Genomic DNA, 22944 nt, shown 5'->3' with positions numbered 1-22944 from the left:
TACATTCACACACGAGGAACTTTTTAGGGAAGGGAATAACCTTCCCGATGCTAGAATTTTATCAAACTCTAACAGGGAGCTAAATGATTTTGCAATCACAGAGAGGAGAAATTGTTGACGCTAAATAAAAAGAGCACCCGGGGTGGATGAAATTTATCCAATTACATGTATATTAGGGAAGGCAGCAAAGGTTGTAAAAATACCCTTAACCATAATTATGAGAGCATCTTTGGATTCAGGAAAGGTCCCCGCGGACTGGAGATGTGCGAATGTATTCCCAATTTAAAAAAGGGGATGATCAAAACGTGACGTGAGTAATTAGACCTGTTAGCTTAGCTTCTGTTCCAAGGTAAATAATTGGGTCACTGATTGAAGAAGTAATGCAGAACCATCTAGACAGGAATGCAATTATACTGCAGTCACGGCATAGAGTTATTAAGAGGTGAGCTTGTCTGACCAATCTGGTTGGATACTACGGTACAGTAACAAAGGAAATGGGTGCAAAAAATAATTTTTACATCATATATTAGATTTCAGAAAAACTTTTCATATAGTTGCACATAAAAGGCTTCTATACAAATTGGAGCAGTGCGGCATTAAGGGCAAGTTACCGCTATGGGTAAATGGATGGTTGAGTAGGAGAAGACAGAGAATGGTTATTAATGGACGCTTCTCTTTGTAGATTAATATTATTAGTGAGACCCTCAGGGCAGAGGCGCGCCGTCCCGAGGGTACAAAGGGTGCACTGCATCCGGGCGCCAACGCAAAGGGCGCCTGAACACCTGAAACTTACATACACATATGAAGAAAATTTTAAAGGGGGCGCCACATACCCTAGGAACGCCCCTGCCTCAGGGTTCAGTGCTGTGCACATTGTTGTTTTCTGTATTTATCAAAGATATTGATGAAGGTATATCAGGCTTAATGTCCAAGTTTGCAGATGATACAAGGGTTGGTAGGGTGTGTAATGACAATCAAGGTAAGTTACTACAAGATCTAGAAAAATTAGTCAGATAAGCTGAAAAATAGTAGTTGAAGTTTAACGTTGACAAATGCAAAGTACTGCCTATGGGTAGCAGTAATCCCAGATTAACATACCAGCTGTGTGGTGTTAGGTTAGTGGAAAATGAAAAGGACCTGTGGGTAATTGTGCAATCAGATATGATGTTCTCTGAGCAAGGCAGACAGACTGTCCGGACAGCTCGTGGGGTTTTGTCAATGATATACACAGGGGGGTTCCTAGGGAATGTGGCGCCCGGGTACAAATCGCAATTTTGCGCTCCCTTTAAAACTTTCTTCATATGAGTATGTGAGTTTCAGGTTTTCAGGTGCCCCTTGAACTTTGGCGCCCGGGTGAAGTCATCCCCCTTTGAACCCTCGGGACGGCCCGCCCCTGGATATACAGGAACTTTGCCAGCAGGAATAAGGGAGTGATTATCAGATTGTACAAGGCAACCGTTAAGTTCGTTATTAGGAGTTTTATGGCGCATCAGCATCTAAGGCTACAACGGTTAGGTCGCATCTTGAGTACTGCATAGAGGTCTGAGGGCCTCGTTTTAGGAAGGATGTAGAGTAACTGGAACGGGTGCAGAGAAGGGCAACGAGATTGCTGTGGGGAATAAAAGAGTCGTCTGTTCAAGAAAGGCCTCAGTTCTGCAAATTGGAGCGCCTGGAAACTATGCACCTGCGAGGTGATCTGATTGAGGTGTTTAAGGCTTTGAATAGATTGATCAGGTTTAGTCCTGATGGCATTCTTCCTCTTGCTCAGACTATACACATGAGGATATAAATTCAAATTGAAGAATGACCAATGCCCGGAAGTTTTCCTTCAACTAGCGGTTAGTTGATAGTTGGGACAAATTTCTATCTGTTGTTGTGGTAGCTTAAATAAATTCAAGGAAGAACTAGACAAACTAATGGAGGGGATTGACAGGTGATGTGGGAATTTTTTATTTTATTTTAGCTTGTGCTTTGCTTTCTTCCATCATTTGCCACTACTAATACTAATATCAATCACAAATTATATAATTCTATAAAATGAAATAATTAATTATTATAATGATTAATGCAAATTTGGACAGCTCCCTTTTTTCTTGTTTTCAGCAAATTAAATTGCATTTAATAACACCAAATAAATAAGCAATATTTTTAACGGGTAATATTTTGTGCTCATCCTCATCTAATAAATAAAGCGAAACAGTTGTAACAGAAGCATAAGTTAGTTTATAGAAAGGTAATAAATTATCCCAGTATGTCTATATTACAAAGTGAAATGCGGATGTATCGTAATTCACGAAGCGCATTATGACGATTTATTAGCAAATCTTGACCTAAGAATTCAGTAACAGAAAATTGGTACAGACAGAGGGTGGTTACTCGTAGTCTTTTAAGCACCCAGGGAGGTTAGTCAATAAAAACGTCTCAAAACACACGATGCATTGTTTTGTAGCGGAAGCCCGTCATTGTTATAGCCTCAAGCCATTGCGTGTCATTACCACATAGCTAGCAGAACTGGTACAGTCCCTTAAACAAACGCCCTGGGTAAGTTCCAAGGCTATATGGCAACAGTGTCAAGGGTGTCCTTATGGCGTACCTCAGTCAAAATGAAAACATAACTGCGAAGGTCATGAAACACCAGGTGCCAGCCTCGTGGACCTAAATGTCACAAACAGTACTTTCGCTTTCAGCCCCACCCACAGAGGACATTGAGTTACAGCCCTCTCTCTCTCTCTCTCTCTCTCTCTCTCTCTCTCTCTCTCTCTCCTTCCGGAGTACCACGTGCAGCCCATTGTTGCGTCATCATATCAGATATAAAAATGTTTTGCTAATAACTTCGAGTTTTATCTTCTTGAGAACAGTTGTGAATTAATAGCCAAATGGGACATCTAAAGGTAGGGCTAGACATTTAATTTCGAACATTTTATTTTGGTGTTACATAATGTTATAATGAAGTTAACACTTGTTGATCTTTCATCTTGTGAAAATTTGATGTTAGCATTGCTTATCTTGTCTAAACAGACTTAACTTAACGAGGGGACTGTGTTTTGAGGAGTGGTTTCGATATGAATATTGTCAAATTTTCGCTGTGATAGTTTGGGTAATTTAGAAAGGAATAAGTACTTTTTTTAAAAATTAATTGTACACCATAACAATCCCCCATCTCCTTTAATCCATACACAAAACTAAGTACTATAGGTGTTGATACCTTTAATTTTTGGGGTTTTCATAAAAAAAAAAAAAAAAAAAATGAGAGCAGAATCTTATTATCTTCTAGCTTAGCTTAAGTAGCGTTTCTCAACCATTTCAGAAAAGAACCACTTCTTAGAAAACATTTTTTGACAGTTTTATATAAACTTTAAGAAACTTCTCGAGCTATGCATAGTGCGTTTAACGTATCGAGCAGCTGTTTTACTCCTTAAATTTTGTGGACAGTTTGAAATTCCTTTATGTGGAAATGACGGAAAAGATTATTCTAAAAATCTAGGAGTATTCAGAGGATTAGAGAGGCCACCGTAGCCTAGTGATCAGGCGCACGGGTGCATAAGTACACGTGCCTTGAGTGACCGGGGTTCAAGCCCGTGATTGCTGAATATGGTGCTGTTTCTTGTATTCTGTCTATCGTGTTAACTCCTTTGACTGTTTGGTCGTCCCGGAGTATAAACAGAAAATTTATTATAAATATAAATTATTATTAATAAATTTCACATGTACATTAGATTCCAATTTAAAGAACCATTTAGAAAGTAATGCAGCGTTTAAAGGCATTTCAGAATGATATTCTTGACTGTTTGCTGCAAATATGCCGGGATGAAATAAAAAGAGAAATTAAAGAAGCTTCGTTCTTAGCTGTCATGGTTGATGACACAACAGATGTTTCAGAACATATACAAATGGTAATTGTTCCTGAGATATGAACTGAATGGAGATATTTTTTGAGCGTTTTCGGGGTTTTTTCACTCCGGAAAACCAAACGGCAGACGGAATATCGAAGTGCATTCTAGATCATTTAGACATAATCCTCGAAGGAAATACTCAAAAACTGGTTGCTCAGATATTTGATGGCGCAAAGTGTGATGAAAGGCAAGAAAGCGGGCGTTCAGGCTAAAATAAAGGAAGTGTACAAAAATGCGCATTTTATTCACTGCTATGCACACCAACTGAATATGATGATGAGAAATGCAGCAAGTTATACCCGAGATTCAAGAATATTATTTTCGAAAGTCATGTCGATACCAACATTTTTCTCGATATCACCACAGCGTCTCTCTCTGTTCTCAGAAAGCATATGGACAGCCGTGTTGCCCGACCTTTCCCTACAAGATGGAACTTCAATATACGCACCGTGAACAGCGTTTATGAAAATTTTGTATACTTAAAAAAGTGCATGGAGGAACTACAAGAGGCAGCAAACGCAGATAAGACGATTTTAGAAGCAACTGGAATTTTGCACATCTTGAGTAATTAAAAATTCGAGTTCTGATTAGAACTTTTCCATCAGATAATGCTTCACGTGGAAGTTATTCATAATCAAATGCAATCTAGAAATTGAGGCAGTTAAAAATACATGAATATATAAGAAACTTTAAGAACGCCATTCTAAAAATCAGGAATTCAATGTACTATGAAAATCCTTCAAAAACACTCATGATTGAAGCGAAGGAAGTATGCGACTATATAAGCGTTGACATAGGTGAGAGATATTCTTTTACAAAGCAATTAATTGCTGTTAAATTGTTTAACAAGGAGAACTTTGTTATTTTTTGTACGAAAATGCCCATGGAAGAGGTATGGGAGACTACTGAGGCATATCTCATGATTGAAAGAGAAAAACTTCTTACGGAATTACAAGTTTTTTATAGCAGACATGATCTACACAATTATTGCAAATTAACTGACTTTCTGAAATTTATCTCAGAAAATAATCTAGCTGAAGTTCTTGGTGAACTTACAAAACTCATAAAAAGTTCTTTTGACCATTCTGATGACTACTTCAAAGACCGAACGCTGTCATTCGACATTAAAAAGAATAAAAACATTTTTAAGGAGCACGATGAATCAGGAAAGACTAAATGCTCAAGCAATGCTTTCAATAGAGAAAAGCTTGGTCAACAGTGCACCAAACTTGAATGAAAAAGTTATTAATCTATTTTCAACAAAAAAAACCTAGAATGGATTTTGTTTTTAAATAAAAGTTCAAGTCTGTTCATGGTAAATGTCTAGTTAATGTTTTGTAGTATTTTTAACTTGCTTGTTATTATTACTGTGTATGTCTACATGTCTTATAACCAAGGCAATTTAATGTAACTTTAAGATGCAGCACCCCCAAACATCAGTCACGAGCCGCCACTGGTTAGAAAAGTACGTTACGTGGTGTTTTCTATTAAGATTATTACTGTATTTAATACTACTCTTACACTACGTGAAATTAATAATATACTTTATTAAGCTATTCGCCTAAACTACTATACATTAAGGTAACGTTTCAGGTATCTTACCGATACCTATCATCAGACCGTTCTGCTGACAGATTCCTCTTGCGGATGCTCCCAGAAACCTGATGTGATGAGTATACACATCAGCTTTCTGGGAGCATCGGCAAGAGGAGTCTGTCAAGCACGGTCTGATGACGGGTATCGATAAATAACTGAAACGTTACCTTAATGTATAGTAGTTTAGGCGAATATCTTAATAAACTATATTATTAATTCCATGTGGTATAAGAGTGCTATTAAATATAGTAATAATCTTAATAAGGTTGATTTTTATAAATAACTTACGTATGTTCACAATCAGTGTTGCAGTGACCTTTTTACTTTAGTAACTTCGTTTAAACTCGTTACATTTATCTCAACATCTATTATGCCTTTAGCATCAGTGACTTTCATATATATATATATTTTTAACCAGTGTTCAAGGGACCAGAAGCATCAAGGGGGGAGATGACCTAAGCCCGGACATTTGGAAGGGGGCCCGGAATTAGAGTCGGAGGTCCTTCTATAAAGAAAGGCAGCGGCCCCGTGAGACTGTTTGCTCAAGGGTCTGTGCTACCTCTCGATGCCCCATGATGTAGTTCACAGTCCATATAGACAAGGTCAGTCTATATGGACTGTGGACTACATAGAATTATGTTAGAAGCCAGAAATTAAAAACACTGTCTTGAAAATGAGGTTTAGCAACATCCTGACGAAGCTTTCATCACGTCACCGTTCCAATTACAGTGCACGCAGCTTATTGTAATCACGGATAATGTAATCACTTTTATGAATTCCCGATCTGTATACGAAACGTTAGAAAAAAAACCGTTTATTGTAATTGGACTTCGGTTTATGTTATCGCTTCTTGCCTTATACTGTTTACGTATGTGCAGTAGAAGTAATACGCAACATCCCGATTTGTTCATGAACTCCGACACATTATTATTATTATTATTATCTTTATTTCCTCCTAAGTGGTATAACATTGTGTAGCTGGTTAGTGATTTTCATTCGTACAGTCCGTATGGTTGTCGGTGTCATTACTCCATGAAAGAAAGTCCTGTATGTCTACCAACTGGCTGTTTTACACCAAAGCATTAACCCTTTCTAATTCTTGGTTTTAATATTTTCATTATTTGTTTTTAATGTTTTGGATGAATTTCCAGAAAAACATAATGACACTTTCATCTTTATTGATGACTTTCTCGAAGAAATAGTGGACAATAAAATTAAACTAGTTTATATTGCTTGATTTTTAGGTTTTATTTCTGTCCATTCCACCTTTTATGTACATGTTTCCGCTCTGCATCAATAAACAACGCTGAACAGCTGCATTATTGTTTCTTCGATTATTGTTATTACTTTAGCTGAGTCCCGAAATGATCACAATAATATAAAAAAAATTATCTGTTTATACTCCGGGACGACCAAACGGTCAGAGGAGTTCACAAGATAGACAGAATACAAGAAACAGCACCGTATTCACGGTTTAAGCCCGTGAATCAGCAGTCACGGGCTTAAACCCCGGTCACTCAAGGCAGGTGTACTTATGCACCCGCGCGCCTGACTACTAGGCTACGGCGGCCTGCTTACTTATATATAAGTCCTCAAGAATGAAGATTAGTAAAGTAACAGTGGTTTTAGGTGGCACAGCATGTCGCTGTAAAAGTGCTTCAAAGTTTTGAACCAGTGAAAAGTTTTCAATATGAAAAGGCATGGTTCGATTATTGTTGGAATGGGAGGACATTTTTTTTTATCCCCCTCATATTTTAGCCAAGTTAGTTGGGTGACAGAAGTATTCCCCCGACACTCTGGACAATCGGATTTTTCACCTCGCAAACAAACAAACGTCCGTAGAATACACGCAGCTCCCTTAGCAGTCATTATGGTATTTTTTAACATCTGGTCCTCAGACTATTGGCTGTGCGTAAACCTGAAAAAAAAAAAAAAAAAAGTAGAAAAAGTTATTTTTATAGTAAAAATGTGTCCATGGTTAGTACTGGGTAGGATCTATGCTAATAATACTTTTACGGACCATCTTTAATTGCAAGCTGGCCCGTGGCACTATAGAGAGGTCAAAAGTCACTTTTCCAGTTATCCAATCAGCGAAAAGCAATTGATTGTTGCAATACTTTAGTATCATAAGCTTGGTAAGAAAATGTGAATGAACCCACTTCGGTCCAATTACTTGGACCAGCAGCTATACTGTATTAGCGGCTATACTGGATGTAGACCAATCGGCACTACTCACGGACGGTGGTAATACTCTATTACCATAAGCTTCTTTTAATATCTTGCGAGTTTTTGTTGCAGTTCTCTTTAAAATCCTGAAGCCGCACGTTTAAAATCCTGAAGCCTGAACTACAGCTGCACGTTTTTATTCTGTTTATGCCCATTAACTAATTTCAGAGGCAATTTGAAAACAAGCAAATTCTTGCACGATAATGAATTCCCGACTCTTAGAATCCCTGAAACTTCTTTAATAATGTTGGTGCAGGTAAAAAAATAAGTTTACCTTTTTTGAGGCCCTGTATCATGTGTAAGTCCCAAAATGTGCCGGGTAGATCCATACGGAAAGACAACCGTGATTTGACCTTTGTTTTGCAGTATCCCACGCAGTCGGGGTCAGTATAAATGTACACATCGCTTGTTCAGATCCATGTGATATCATAAATTATGAATGGTGATATTCTTATGTTCTCTATCTACTATTTATCTCTGACCCTAAGTGGACTCGGAGTATAAGAGAAATTTTATTTATTAACCAACTTGAAGAACTTAAATTATTATGCATTATGAAATAGTTATAAATTAATGAGTTCGTTTTTCATTAATTATTTTTTTAATTTTAGATATGTGGATTACACATCTTTCTAACACTGTCTTCGGCTTTTGCTCTTGGAGATCTCGGGACATCCGGTGTGAGCGAAACTTTTCGCCAAGAAGATGTAAGTACAGCAATGTATTATAACAATAGTGTATTGATTATGTCGGACAGGATTTGTTTGTTTGTTGTTTGGTTTTTAGGAGCATTAGCAACTAAGGCCATATTGCTCCGGGATATGCGGTGGTCATTCCCTGACCTTTCCGCATCCTCCGTATTTGGTGGTCACGGGCTCGAACCCCGGTCTGATCAAGAAGCGTGTGCTACTCACTGCTGCTCCTGCCCATCTGACTACGGAGGCGCCATCGAATAGGAGAGGGCAACCTTTGTTCAGCCGAGGGCCGGATGAAAATTTTTATGAATTGTGTTCTGCTTTATTGGGGAATTACTAAAACATGTTAATAGAAATAATATTCCTGTTAAAACATGAATACTGCATGTGCTTAAATGTTGATTATGTGCTTTAATTATTACCATTTAATCACATAATTAACACAAATATCAGAAATCATTGTATGACATTAGTACTAGAAGACGAAATGCACAAGGCATAATTTCTTATGAGTTTAGGTAATTAACTATATAATATCGGTGTAGTTTACCCATAGATTTGAACTATGTATGTAGTGTAAAGGCATCATTTTAATTGTATCTCATATTGTGGGTGCCTTCACAACGAGATAGCTGGTATTGCACTACTTCAAATAAATAACGCTTCTCTAGTAGAGAAGACTGTTATTTATTTTCACTATTATTTATTTTCAGTAGATACCACCACAACCCAGACGATCGTTTGGAAGCTAGTGTGCTTCATCATCAGTGGGCGGCAGGCACCCTGGTAATGGAACTTCAAAGAAATAACGCTTCTCTACTAGAGAAGCGTTATTTATTTGAAGTAGTGCAATACCAGCTATCTCGTTGTGAAGGCACCCACAATATGAGATACAATTAAAACGATGCCTTTCACACTACATAGGTAGTTAAAATTTATAGGTAACCTAGCCGACCGGGCTAGCCAGGTGGGTAAAGTGCCTGCCTAGCAACCCAAAGGTCGTGGGTTCGAATCTTGCCTCGGGCTTGGATCAAAGTACTGCAAAAACCTTGAGAGGTGCATTATGGCCCCAGAAGCCGACGTGCCAACAGCTACCAAAAAAAAAGGGTAAACTATGGTGTATCTACACCGATATTATATAGTTAATGAAACTAGTACATAACGCAAGAGATAAAGAAATAAAATAACCCATTAAAGCGATTTTTGGACTTTGAAATAGAATGGCAAAATGCTTTGTCATAACTTTTCCTAAGTTATTTTTGAAGTTGTCTATCAGAATCCATTTTTTTTTTTTTTTTTTTTTTTCATGTATCGGATTTCATTTTGGAAGACAGCCAGCTGCTCACTAAAATGCCCTCATAAAGGAAATTTTAGAGATGGTTGGTCGGGAAGACATGGTACCACTTCCAAATAATAAATTGATTCGTTTTTTTATTTTTATTTATTCTATTTATTTTTTATATTTTTTGTAAGGTTCAGTGGTTTTCGATATCTTTTATTCAAAATAAAAGTTTAATATATACATTTTTTTTTTTTACGAGAATTTCAAGAGATTAGACATAATGGTAAGTGAAGTGCCGATTTTTATACTTTATTTCCCACTGAAGCACTCTAGAAACAATTGAAATTCTTAATTATTTTTCTTTTGCACAAACCTGTGGGTGTATAAATACAATAATATTATAAGTTATTTTGTAAATTTAACGTAATACATACGAGGTGTGACAATAAAGTTCCCGCACTGGCGCTGTGTAGCCATGTTCAATTAGTTTGAAAATAAATGGAAGTGGTATGCTGTAGTACAAACTTTCTCCAACGGTTGGTGGTACAGAGATTGTCCAGTAGGCTATCAGGTTTGCAAGTAACAACCAGTTTCGTTAGTAGCGTTAAGGTTCCGTCTCACGATTTTGCAATGGAGCAACGAACGAAAATCTGCAACAGAAACTTATGAAATGTTAAAAACTACTTATGGTAATGAAACATTAAGTCGTATCAGTGTGTTTATATGGTATAAACAGTTCAAAGGAGGATGTGAGGATGTTTGCGATGAAGTGAGCGTCCGTCAACCTCTCGAAATGAGGATGGGGTTCCAAAAGTTCATAAAACTGTAGCAAGAGATCGTCATTTGAGTCTCAGAATGGTGTCTGATGAGGTAGACATGAATAAAGAGACGGTTCGTCAAATTCTGCATGAAGATTTGGGGAAAAGGAAGATCTGTGCAAAATTGGAGCAACACAACCTCACGGATAAGCAGAAGCAAGAAGAGTGTCATCATGCGAAGTCTTCATCCAAACTTGTGAAGAAAATCTTAATTTACTCGACTGTATTGTCACAGGAGATGATTTTTGATGTTTCAGTACCCAGAGACTAAGCGTTTTGGAAGAGAGAGCAGAAATTATAGAAGCCAATTCGGAAGAACAGTGCCATCGGAAGTATATAAAGAAAAGACATGTAGCAGAAACAGAACGTCTATGCGACAGAGAGCGAAGATACTTTGTTAGAGAAGGGTTATTAATTAACCTAACTGATCTTATTTTGAATGGAATCTAGAAACCTGAGAGAGGTTTTGGGGACATAGTGGCATAGTATTTAGGGTAAGACGCCACCCTGCCACATCTGCGCCATCAGTACTCTTACGAAATATACAGAACTCTGTAAATGCCAGAAGTGTGTTTAGTATGTTGTATGTGCATAATATTGTGCTGGGTTCTGTTGTTTCTCTGGCTTCTTGGCCACAATGCCCCCAGAACCCTATGCTGCCCACCCCCATCACTGGGAGGTGAGCCAGGCTGCCCATTATTCTCTGGCTGGATCACGCCAGGGTCGCCTAAGCTTTCTGGACGAAGTCCAAGCTAAAAAAAAAAAAAAAAAAGCAAGAGAAAAAAAAAAGGTAAGCAAGGGTAATTGGTCGAAGAATGGGAGTCAAAGCATGGAGGAAAATGGAAAGACGAACAAAAAGGGCGTTCTCCAGATGAGGAAGGCAGGGAAGGAATTAAGGATTGAACACCCCTGGGCTGGAAAGCCCACCCGAGCCCAGGGAGAGTAAAAGTTTGCAAGGCCAGAGTAATTCCATAAGAAGGAGTCAAAAAGTCACAGTTGGTCATTGGAGGTTTTAATTGTCTTGATTGTCATCTGTCTGCTTTGGGTTTGTTTGACGGTTGGCTCGTCTAATTTCAAAGACTGATTTCGCAAACTCAGTAAAGGCAAGTAGCAATGCTCATCCTGCAGTAAGAGGTGCTCATTATGCTGTGGGTTTCCTGTATTTCAGTTATTAACCTGAGTCGGGGGTCTTCGTATATATCGAAAGTGTACATAATCTGGTCCCAACTTTCTTCATCTCCACGTGTACATAGAGGGTCATGTTCAATCCTCAGCGTTGTGAGTTTGAGCTTGAAAGGCCCACGGCCTGTGTGGAGGAAGGTAGCTTGTAGGTCTGGTGAATATCAGGGAGGAGATTTCGGACTAGTAAATGCAATTGATGGGATGAATTTTCTGGTGATAATACCCTTGTCAGCGTTTTCCCAACTCTCTTGCCAAATTCTGGCAAGTTTTTCGGTGATTTTCTTCTTTTCATAACCGGGATCATTTGTGAGGTCAAGGATAATATCAGCTTTTGTCGTTGGAATGCCTCTCTTCAAGCGTTGGAAGACACCCCTGCAGATGACCTCCAAGTGAATGGGCAGGCTGCCTGCAAGGACATGGAGTGCAGGGGTGCCAACTGTGCGGCACGCTCTGGTAACTGTAAGTAGCATTTCTTTGGATGGAGTTTAGTTTACTGCGATTTCGTGAGAGTGTAGCCCTGGTGCACCAGGCAGCTGCACCATAGGAGATGATGGGGGCGAAAATAGTTTGTAAATTAACATCAAGGTCCGACGCTTGATGCCCCAGTCCACACAACTAATCCGGGTAATCATAGCAGAGTACTTCTTAATCTTGTCGGCCAGGTACACTAGATGAGGGTGAAAGGTAAGCTTCATATCAATAAGTATTCTCAAATACTTAACTTCCGGATAGAGCCTTACTGAAAAATTGTCTAATTTAATTACTGGTGGTCTAGTTAGCTGCAGTGTTCCTTTAAGCAATATTGATTTAGTTTTCCCTCCAGAGATGACTACATCTGAAGCTTTGAAAGGGCACTGTTAGCATGAGTTTCCAGGCCAGCTCTTGTGTCAGCATTCACCACCAAGACCAGGTCATCAGCGAAAGCGAGAGACTCAACATACTCAAGCAAGGCCCATTCCAAGAAATTCGTCCAGGACAATGGACCAAAAAAAGGGTCCCAGGACCGAGCCCTGGGGTCAACCTCGAGTGATAATTCTAGTGACTGACTGGTGCTTGGCAGTGACAACAACCCGACGGTGATTTAGATATGATTTAATACAATTATACAAATTAAGTGGAATTTTAGCAAGCTACAGCCTCCTTAGTATGCTGGGCCACCATAGTCTGTCAAAGGCCCCGCAAAAAACCGATCATGATGGCAAGCGAATACCTGGAATTAGTGATGGTTGACGTTGTTATTAATTTCAGTATGGCATAATCTGTGCTGAAACCTAGCTTGTATCCATATTGGGTCAGAGAGGATAAGTTTCATCTGCATAGTACTTGGAGAGCCAGTAGAGGATGAGTCTTTCCACCAGTTTGGATAACACAGGAAGTAGGGCTAGAGGCCTACACGATCTCGGTTCTTCTGGTATCTTGTCAGAAGCTTTCAGAATCAACTTGAGAATAGCTTCCTTCCTGATAATTGGAAAAGTACCGTCTGCGAGACACTTGTTGTAAATAGCAAGCAGGAATTTTGGATAATGGGCAGCAGATTTTTTCACAACATCCACTTCGAGGAGGTCTTTGCCGGGAGTCTCATTTTCTTGAGTTTTGTGCGGTGCAGCATTGAGTTGAATTTCTGTGAATAGCTGCTCCACACTTTCAGTGGTATAAGTATCATTGGTCAGGACAATTGATTGCTGTTCCTCAGTTAATGGTGTTGTGTCATTTAGGAAAAGAGTATCCAGCAAACTTGTAACAGAATCCTGCCAGGTGTAAATAAAGCTTCCATCAGGTCTTGTAGTTTAGGTGACAACTTCGCCTTTGGGCAGTTTACAGTATTTGTCACTATACGAAAAACTACACTCCATGGATCATTATTTCCAGATGCAGAAACCAAATTCTGCCACGAGGTCTTTTTACAACGCCTGATAGCGGTGGTGTAGTTGTTTCTAAGTAACAGTATCTTTCCCTGGCCGCCTCTACCTCAAGCAATGGGAGGTGAGCGCGAAATCTCTGAAAATCTTTCCTTGCTCGGTGAACTGTTCTCCTTTGTGCGTCAAGGCCTACATTCCACCATGGGACCACCTTCTGAAAGTGTTTTCTTTTTGTGATTGCCACTCCACAGGCAACTCTTATGGTCTTAGTGAGATGGTGTGCGCAATCGTCAGCTGAGACGCCAGTCAGACGAGAGGAGTCTTATTCCATGGCAGGGTGGATTTGCGATTTGTACAGAGTGAATAGCTGTTTGGAAGAAAAGTAACGCCTAGAGATAAAGAGAAAACCAAGTTTTATAAACGCAGAGTAAGCAATATTTGTAATGTGTTTATGCCAAGAGAGATTAGAAGTTAGGGTAATCCCCAATAGAGATATGTAATCGTGTCTAGAAATCAGAGTGTCATCGAAAATATGCATAGCAACAGAAGGATTCTTTTTGTGAGATATAAGACAGAATTGAGTTTTTCAGCCTTTTATAACTTGAGGGAGAACGACTATCAAAACCTAACACTTGGTGTCAGTGAAGTTATTTAAATGGCCTTTTGTTGGGCTAGTGGCGCAATCATATCTTTTGGCTATCTCAAAATTATATATTGAAACCTTCAATAACATCAGAAATATGGATTGGGATGATTGCTAAACCAAATGAAGTTAAAAATCCATATCATGGCCAATTTAAATCCAAAATTCAAGGAAAAATATTAAAAAATCGTCTAAATTCATTCTCTATTGAGTGGAAGTGGATTTGAGACATTAAGATAAGCCTGAAGATGTATCACCGTTTCTGCCTTTCCTTATGGACTGCTGCAGATTGTGCTTCAATGATGAAATTTGACTAGCTTTTGAATTGGCTTTGATTGGAACTAGTGCTGTTAAATTGTGACATTCTGTGCTAACACTGGCTGTATATTATTATTATTATTATTATTATTGAGTTACCCAGAGAGAGAGAGAGAGAGAGAGAGAGAGAGAGAGAGAGAGAGAAGGGAATCACCAAGAAAGAGAAGAATGATGATATCCAGCTCAGGACCCTGGGTATGCCAAGCCCATACTCACTAGATGCGAGCTCCTGGGGGTAATTAGTGTACTCCCCCTGTTTATAACGTACAAGGGATCCTCATTATCCGAAGATAATTTGTTCCAGAATATTCAACTTAAAACGAATCCGCTTAAAACGGGGACCTATTTTCGTAATGTTTATTATTTAAATAAAACTAAATGGAACATAATATTTTAAGAGTTTAAGATTCTACATCTATATAATATCGGTGTAGATAAGATATAGCACAGACAACTCCTACAGAAAAACTACGGTAGTAGTGTGAAAGAGATCATTTCATCTGTATCTCATATTGTGCTCATCCTTCACAACGAGTTGCCCATGTATTGCACTACCTCAAATAAGTAATGCTTCACTAATAGAAAAGACTATTGTTGCTTATTCTCGGTGGGCGCCACAACCCAGACAGTACCGTTTCAAAGCTAGTTGGATTTTCATCGGTGGGTGGGAAAGTACCCTGGTATCGCAAGTGAAGCGTTTCTTATTCGAGTTAGTGTAATACACTTGCAGCTCGATGAGTTATTTATGTACTTGTACATAGTAAAAAATCGATGAAGAAACTGAAAAATGGGAAAATTATTTTATTAGACATTTTTTATTATAAAAGAAGATCGTTCTCACAAAAAAATATTCAACTTCTTGGTCAATTTTCTCAAGGGAAAAAGCTTTAATTCTTTAATTTTCAAATACTCGTAACTGCGGGACTCGGATACCGGGGACCCCTATAATAAGTCCCTATTAATTTGGTTCTATTGATAGGGTGAATTTTCTGTCCACAGGTGTTTGTCTTGCTCGTCGTGATGACGACGGAAATGTCTTTGGGAAGCCGTTTTAAATGCTCCTCTTTTTACTTTCTTGTTCTTATATCTTCAATTGATAGGTGGATCCCTCAGCCTGATTCCCCCATCTTTTCTATTCTTTCCTTCCAAATCCCCCCCCCTCCCCAAACTTCTCCTATTGTATTCCCTCTTTTCTTTTCCTTTAAATTGACCTCTCCTGGGACTTTGTCCCGAGAGTGTCCAGCAAGAGATAGTAGATCCTGGCACTTCGTGGGAGTGTATTACGCGGTGACTGGGTGTTTCTGCTTCCCACCAGCTAAGATGCCAGGCGCCGGTCACACAACACAACAGAACACTTCATAATACTTAAAACACAAAACACTACATACACATGACCGGACATGGCGCAAGCCTCAACACAAGATGCATAAAAGCAGCTAATGAGTGAAACCCTGGGGTCCCCCAACAACAATGCTTGAATACTTGCAACACATTCAGGATGAAATATTTTAAATTTGATTAACAATCTTAGTTATAGTATGAAAGTCTGTTAAGAAATATTGCAGAGTTACTTACTCATTGTCATATCGACCTTGCGGAATCATTTATTTACAAAGAAATGTTTCCTTAATTAGCAGCTATATAATTTTAACGAACAATCCCAGGTACAGCCTTACGTTAAAAATAACGCACAAATTGTCAAGGTTGATCGAGAGGTATGTTAATTGTTTTTTTAGTTCATAGCGTATGCAATAAAACCAGGGAGTACTACTTGTTTTTTTTTTGTTTTTTTTTTAACAACCGGTTCTACCGAACCAGTGAGAACAAAGTGTGATACACCTGTTGGAATAATTTCTAAATGACACCATCAGATTCTACCTGATAATGAAAACAGAGCAGGCTCTAGAATTTGCGAGTCAGAGTGAAAAACAATGTGTGGGTCTAATGATTAGTAATTCAGTTTTTTATTTTTTTATTTTTTTTTTTTTATAATGGTGGCATCATTATAGGAATAAGGACATTAGCTGTAATTTAACTATAAACGTAAACATTTTCAGCGATAAAATACTATTTTTTGGTATATAGGAATATTAATATTATATTTTATGCCTTGAAATAAATACTGTTACATTTATTATAATATATATATATTGTAAAGATAAATGGGAGAAGAAAAAGTATGAAAGAGGAAGTTGATTATGGACCAAAGTAACTGATGGCCAGAAAGGACCTCATGACCACAACAGTATAATAAGTATGAAAATAAATAAAGAATTGTAGAGAACGGTTAAGTAAAAAGTAGTATAATAAATAAAAGTAGTAGGGATAAGAGAAGTATGTAACGAATTGTAGAGCAAGGGTAAGTAAAAAGTAAGAAAGAGGTAAGTAAAAAGTAAGAAAGAAGCGAGAAACGAAGGGAACGAATTAATACATATATAAAGCAATAAGTCAGTAAAATTATATTATATATTTACATGAATTTATTGTCATATATTCATGTAAATGAATATACGACAATATAAGTAAGAATGTAATGCAAGATGTAATTCTATTTTTCCATGGCACGTACTTTATATTAGATACAGAGGACACTATATTGTCATCTTGTCGGACAATTCTGGTAGTTGACACTTGAAAACTACACCAGAATTGTGCGATATACGACAATATATTCATGTAAATATATAGTATAGTTTAACTGACTTATTGCTTTATATACACTTGTGTTCAAAGAAAGTGCATCACTTAGGAATTTCATGTTTCTAACCAATTTTCGCGATGGTATGTTACATTAATGACTAGCAACACAAATAGAAATATAAACAAAATATATTTATTAATAGTTAAAGAAAAGCTAAGTAATGTTTGACAAGTGCTCTCAAAATAATCCACAATGAGCATTTGCAACCTTTATACAACAGTTTTATTAAACACGATAATTATGGCTGAAATATTATCAGAAGCCCTCAGTTTGCTTCGGTTTATCATTTTAAATGGAAAACAAAATGAAAAGTTCACCAAGCGCAAAGTAATATTTAGCTGAACCGCCTCTGGCCCTGATAATAGCAGCACACCGTCGAGGCATTGACAAGATCAATTTCTGAAGATAAACTGATAGTTCGTGGTTCCAAACATGAATTATAGCTTCCTGAAGTTCACGAATGGTCTTTGGTTTCTTTCTGGCAACTGCAGATTCCACCCGATGCCAACAGTTCTCTATAGGATTCAAGTCCGGGCTGTTTCCTTGCCAGCTAAGAGTTGTAATGGACCTTTCTTTCAACCATTTTTTCACCTGTAATAAATGTACACATTACTGTCGAACTTCTAATGCAGAAATGAAGCTAAAATAACTACAGAAGTGCCTACTTACACTTTTCGCCCGATGACAAGAAGCAGAGTCGTCCTGTAAGATGCAGTTACTTGGCAGGTTGAAATGGTCTCTAATGGCAAATTGGCAGCAATTTGCCTTCCAATATAGCCAGGTATCCACTGGCATTTACGGAACCTTTTATAGAATGTAGGTGACCTACTCCGCGATACGAAAGGCAACCCCATATCATTTGGCTGGTTGAGAATTTCACTGTAGACACCATACAGTCTGGATGGTATTCTTCACCACGTCTTGGGCGATTCGTTTGTCTCCCATCAGAGTCATGCAGGTTGAATTTCTTCTCATCCGAGAAAATAACTGACTTCCACTGCTCTGGGGTCCATTTGACATGCTCCTTACACCAAATTAATGGGCATTTTTCATTTTTTGTGTGAGGAGGGGCTTCTTAGGACGACGAGCTACAAGTCCATTTTTGAAGAGGCGTCTTTTGACTGTTACTGCACTTGCTACCACTCCTGTATGTTCTTCCCATTCTCTTTTCAGCTCAGACGAAGAAGCTTTACGGCTTTTAGCATTAGCATTAGTATTAGTAGAGGCATACGATGCAGAAAAGCAAGCTTATGCAGCATCAGCCAAAAAAAAAAAACATCCCATTTCACCCCCCCCCCACATTCGTTCCAAATGCCTGTCCAGCTCAGCCTTAAATTTATTTAGGCTATCAACTTCCACAGCAAAAGTTGGAAGTCTGTTCCACCGATCAACTACCCGCTGACTAAAAGCAAATTTCCGCACATGTATTCTACAACTGTCTTTCCTCAATTTGAATCTGAGCAAGAGGAAGATTCCCATCAGCATTCAGCTTGCTCAACCCATTCAATGCCTTATACACCTCAATCAGATCACCTTGCAGGTGCCTACTCTCCAGGCAGTGCAATTTGCCGAACTTAAGCCTTCCTTGGTAAGAGTACCCCTTTTTCCCATCACCAATCTTGTTGCCCTTCTTTGTACTTGTTCTAGCAACTGTACATCCTTCCTAAATGATGCTTCCAGACCTGTACGCAGTACTCTCAGTGTGGCCTGACCATTGCCACATATAACGGGATGATCAACTCCTTGTCCCTGCAAGCAAAATTCCTATATATCATTGAAAAGACTCCATGACCTGCCCTGGAAGCCCCTCTGCACTGCTCAGCGAACTTCATATTTGACTGCACAATTACCACTAGGTCTTTTTCACTTTCTACTTCCCTGAGTGTAGTACCACACAGTTGTGATACCTCTTCAATTTGTAAACCAGTCTTCAAATATGTCTATACGTACATGGTACCTCATAAATCTGCTTTCCTTAAGAAAATAAAGACTGAAACAATTGTGAAATAATACTGGTGTTATTTCATATGCTGCTGCTAGAAAGCATTTTCTTTAATTTTATTAACTTTCTTAGTCTGATTTTAGTATGCTGCTTAATAAACAAAGGCCTTTGTTTTCAGTGTACCAGGCGGTCAAGCCCTAATTGTTCGAACCCTGTTTGAGTGACCGTTAGTGCGAGTTGGTAGCCACGTACCTCAAGATATCTATATCCAGAATATTTATGGGTACTAAATTTATTTGATTTAAAATATGATAAATAGAAGTTATAAATTTCACTACATTTAAGATATTGAGAACATATACAGGGTGATTCACTACCAGTGCGACAAACTTGCAGGAGGTGTAGGGGGCACAAAGACGAATCGGAATCACATAGCATTGCAGGGTCCGAAATGCCTTCGTCATGCGGTAGAGGACGTTGAACGGGAGGTCGCGTGAACAGTGATCCCGCTGGAAGTCAGCATTAGGATGGACTGCCTCGGGAACCGGTTCCCGAGGCAGTAGGATGGACGAGTATTCTAACGTTGAACTGGCCGACATGCACCTCGCGTATGGAGCTGCGGACTGTAACGGGCGCGCCGCTCTGCGCTTGTACCAGGAATGTTTCCCGCACAGGCGTGCTCCTCATCATACGATTTTAATCGTATGATGAGAAGGTTACGTGAGACTGGTTGTTTCACGAGAGATACCATGAATCGAGAGCGAACGACGAGGACGCCAGACGATGAGGAGAATGTCCTACGTCTTGCAGAAGGCAATCCGAGTACGAGTACTCGAGCGATAGGCCAACGATTGGGTATTTCCCAATCCACTGTATGGAGGATACTGTTAACAAACCAAATGAGTTCATACTATCTGCAACGCGTCCAATCATTGGAGCCTGAAGATTATCCACTCCGGAGGACTTTTGCTACTTGGTTTCTTCAACAGAAACGGTTCGCAAATGCTGACTTCCAGCGGGATCGCTGTTCACGCGACCTCCCGTTCAACGTCCTCTACCGCATGACGAAGGCATTTCGGACCCTGCAATGCTATGTGATTCCGATTCGTCTTTGTGCCCCCTACACCTCCTGCAAGTTTGTCGCACTGGTAGTGAATCACCCTTTATATATAATAATATGCGCAGTGCCGTGCTCCCGATGGCTCTCCAGGACGAACGCTAAACTAAGCTCAACATCCGGTATTCTTGATATCTAGAGTTAAGATTGCCCCCCTCCCACCCGGCAAACTCCGGGTCAACAATTATGCAGGATATTCTGAACTAAACATTGCACCCCAGCAGCAAAGCAACTCAGCAGCTGCTCTTCAAAACCTTTCATCCCGTGGTTTTCCATCCCGCGGCTTTTCATCCCTCCGATTTTTATCTCGCCGATTTCATCCTGTTGCAAAAAATTATCTCGGCACCATTATCCAATTCTAGGCATGGAAATACAAGACCCGGAGGAGATGTCAGACAATCAACAAGGCCAGCCAGAGGGTTCCCAGACTTCTACCGACAAGCGAGTGGTGAAACCCCCCCTCTCCGGACAAACCAGAAGAACAGGACGAAACCAGACAAGGAGCCATCGGCAAGAGGAGAAATAAGAGATACACTATTGAAAAACTAGACCGGGAAATGAGGAGCAATAGTGAAGCAAGAGATCGACAGGAACCAAGCAAAAACAAGGGGAAAAAACTTCACCCCTGGATTCTGCATTGCCACAGAGAACAGTTTTCCAGCAAGTGCTCACCCTGCGAGCCACTTTAGAAAACATAAAGAAAGATAACAATAGCAGGATTTCTTCAACCTTACGAGCGGACATAGTCCTTCAATGGACCAAATTAGAAACAATCCTGCTATAGACAAATGTGGAGCACCAGAGGGCGCTTGCAGCCCTAGAGCTGCTGATGGTGGAAAACAAATTCTAAAGCGCGCCTCATCATAACACCCAAGCGCTGAGGCACATCCCAAGTGAGAGGGAAAAAACTAGCAACTTTCAAGCGCAAAAGAAGAAAACACTCACAAACACTCCAAATATAGTAATAGTGAGACCTACCGGGGACAGCAACCAGTCGTGAGCAAATCAAACAAAAAGTCATAGACAATATGAAAGAAGACTTTCGAAACACTAGGATAAAACCTATCCGCAAAACCAGGAACCCAGGGATCGTGATCGAGACTGAGAGCGAGAAGGAGATAGAAGAAATAAAAGCAAATGAGAAAATAACCACATTAGGGCTAAAGGCCGAATTACCGAAAAAGAATGTCCCGTCTATACTAATATTTGATGTAGAGCATGAGATGGTTCCTACCACCATGGATCCGCAGCAATTAACCAACGAGATTTATAGAAACAACTTACAGAGCCACTTCCCAGAGTTGGAACCTTCTGAGATGATTTTTCTAAAGTTCAAAATAAAAGCAAAGAACGGGATGGGAGTAAATTGGATGGGACGGTGGAACTGGCGCCATCTGCATGGCAAATCTTAAGCACCCGAAACAGAATTTATATAGAATGGAGCAGCCTGAGATACCGGGAACATATGCCCATTCCCAAGTGCTTTCGCTGCTGCAGATATGGCCACACCACCCATACTTGCACACAAAGAGAACCGACCTGTGGCAACTGCTCTGGCAAAGGGCATGAGTACAATGCCTCCGCGAACAAAACCGACGCACCAACCTGCGCAAGCTGTAAGAGTTTGAAACTGGAGCACTCGCACTCCATCCTCGATACTGGATTATCGAGGATGGAAAAAAGTGTAAAGTGTAAAGTGTATTCGTGTCTAGCGGCACCGGGGGTTTCCCCCAACTCCGCGTTGCTTTCATTGTAGGTGTAACAGTTCAATGTAAAGGCCAGAGATTTAAAAGTGTATGGATTTTGTAAGTGTAGTGTTGTGTATCGTTGTTCTTCTGGCCATTTAGCCGCTAGACCCCTACTGGGGCCCAACGTTGTCTACACTTAGCCTCGTGGAGGCAGACCAGGTACCCAGTAGTTGATATTTTACTCTGGCAGGCCCTGCCACCTAGTTTCCTGAGATTTCAGTGGCTAGGGCCTAAAAAAAAAAAAAAATAATAAAAAAAAATATATATATATAATAATAAAATAAAATAATCGCTGAAAAAGGTTTAAACCGAAAGAGTTTTGCGTGCGCGGTTTGAATTTGGACATATTTTAATTTTTAACATTGTGTGGGACATGGCTGGTGTATAGACAGAGTAAGGGAGGGAGACTAAAGACTGGGGGGGAAAGCCAGAAGTATGGGGACAATAGAGTAGGTGTCCCCAAAAGCAGTGGGGCAGGCCCATGCTCCACCAGGAGTAGAGAATCGGGGAGTGGCAGGGGAGGGAACAGGAAACTGTCTCCCCCTGCCTGGGGATTGGGAATTAAAGGTGAATAGGACTAGGGTGTCCTATTCAGACCGCCATATGGCGTACTGCAAGTAGTTCCTGCATTTATGTCCAGTCCGGGTTTTTTGTCACTTGGTTTGTTTTCCTGTACTCATCTTCGTCGGGTAGTTCCAGTGGCTGTGTCTGACCAGGTTCCTTGTCACTTTGCTATTTTCTTGATCTTTGTAGGGTCCTGTTGGGTCCTTTGACCCGTTTGTGGCCTCACGTTGGTCGGGGTTGTCTTCTTCCACGCTCATTTTGATTTCCTCTTGCTCTTTGCAGTCTTGTGGGGTGGTCGATTTTCTTCGAGTATGTAATTTACTTTCATTCATTGTGGATGGCAATTTCTGTTCTTCTTCG

At 39.7% G+C, this 22944-nt stretch overlaps 1 protein-coding gene across 1 annotated transcript in view; it reads left to right on the top strand.

Moving 5' to 3' along the window:
• Nucleotides 1-2763: 2763 nt before the first annotated feature.
• LOC150081451 (uncharacterized) overlaps nt 2764-22944 on the top strand; it is a 37609-nt gene continuing 17428 nt past the window's right edge. Inside the window, exons 1-2 of the mRNA XM_090379862.1 lie at nt 2764-2891; nt 8327-8422. Coding sequence (XP_090235988.1) covers nt 2877-2891; nt 8327-8422 — 111 coding nt within the window. The 5' untranslated portion in view covers nt 2764-2876. The remainder of the gene's footprint in view (nt 2892-8326; nt 8423-22944) is intronic.

The sequence above is a fragment of the Mastigoproctus giganteus genome, chromosome 8, assembly GCF_048544385.1.
Source record: "Mastigoproctus giganteus isolate SK-2022 chromosome 8, ASM4854438v1, whole genome shotgun sequence".
Taxonomy (NCBI): Eukaryota; Metazoa; Arthropoda; class Arachnida; order Uropygi; family Thelyphonidae; genus Mastigoproctus; species Mastigoproctus giganteus.
Note: the sequence above shows the minus strand (reverse complement) of the source record. Positions and strands in the feature narration are given on the sequence as shown.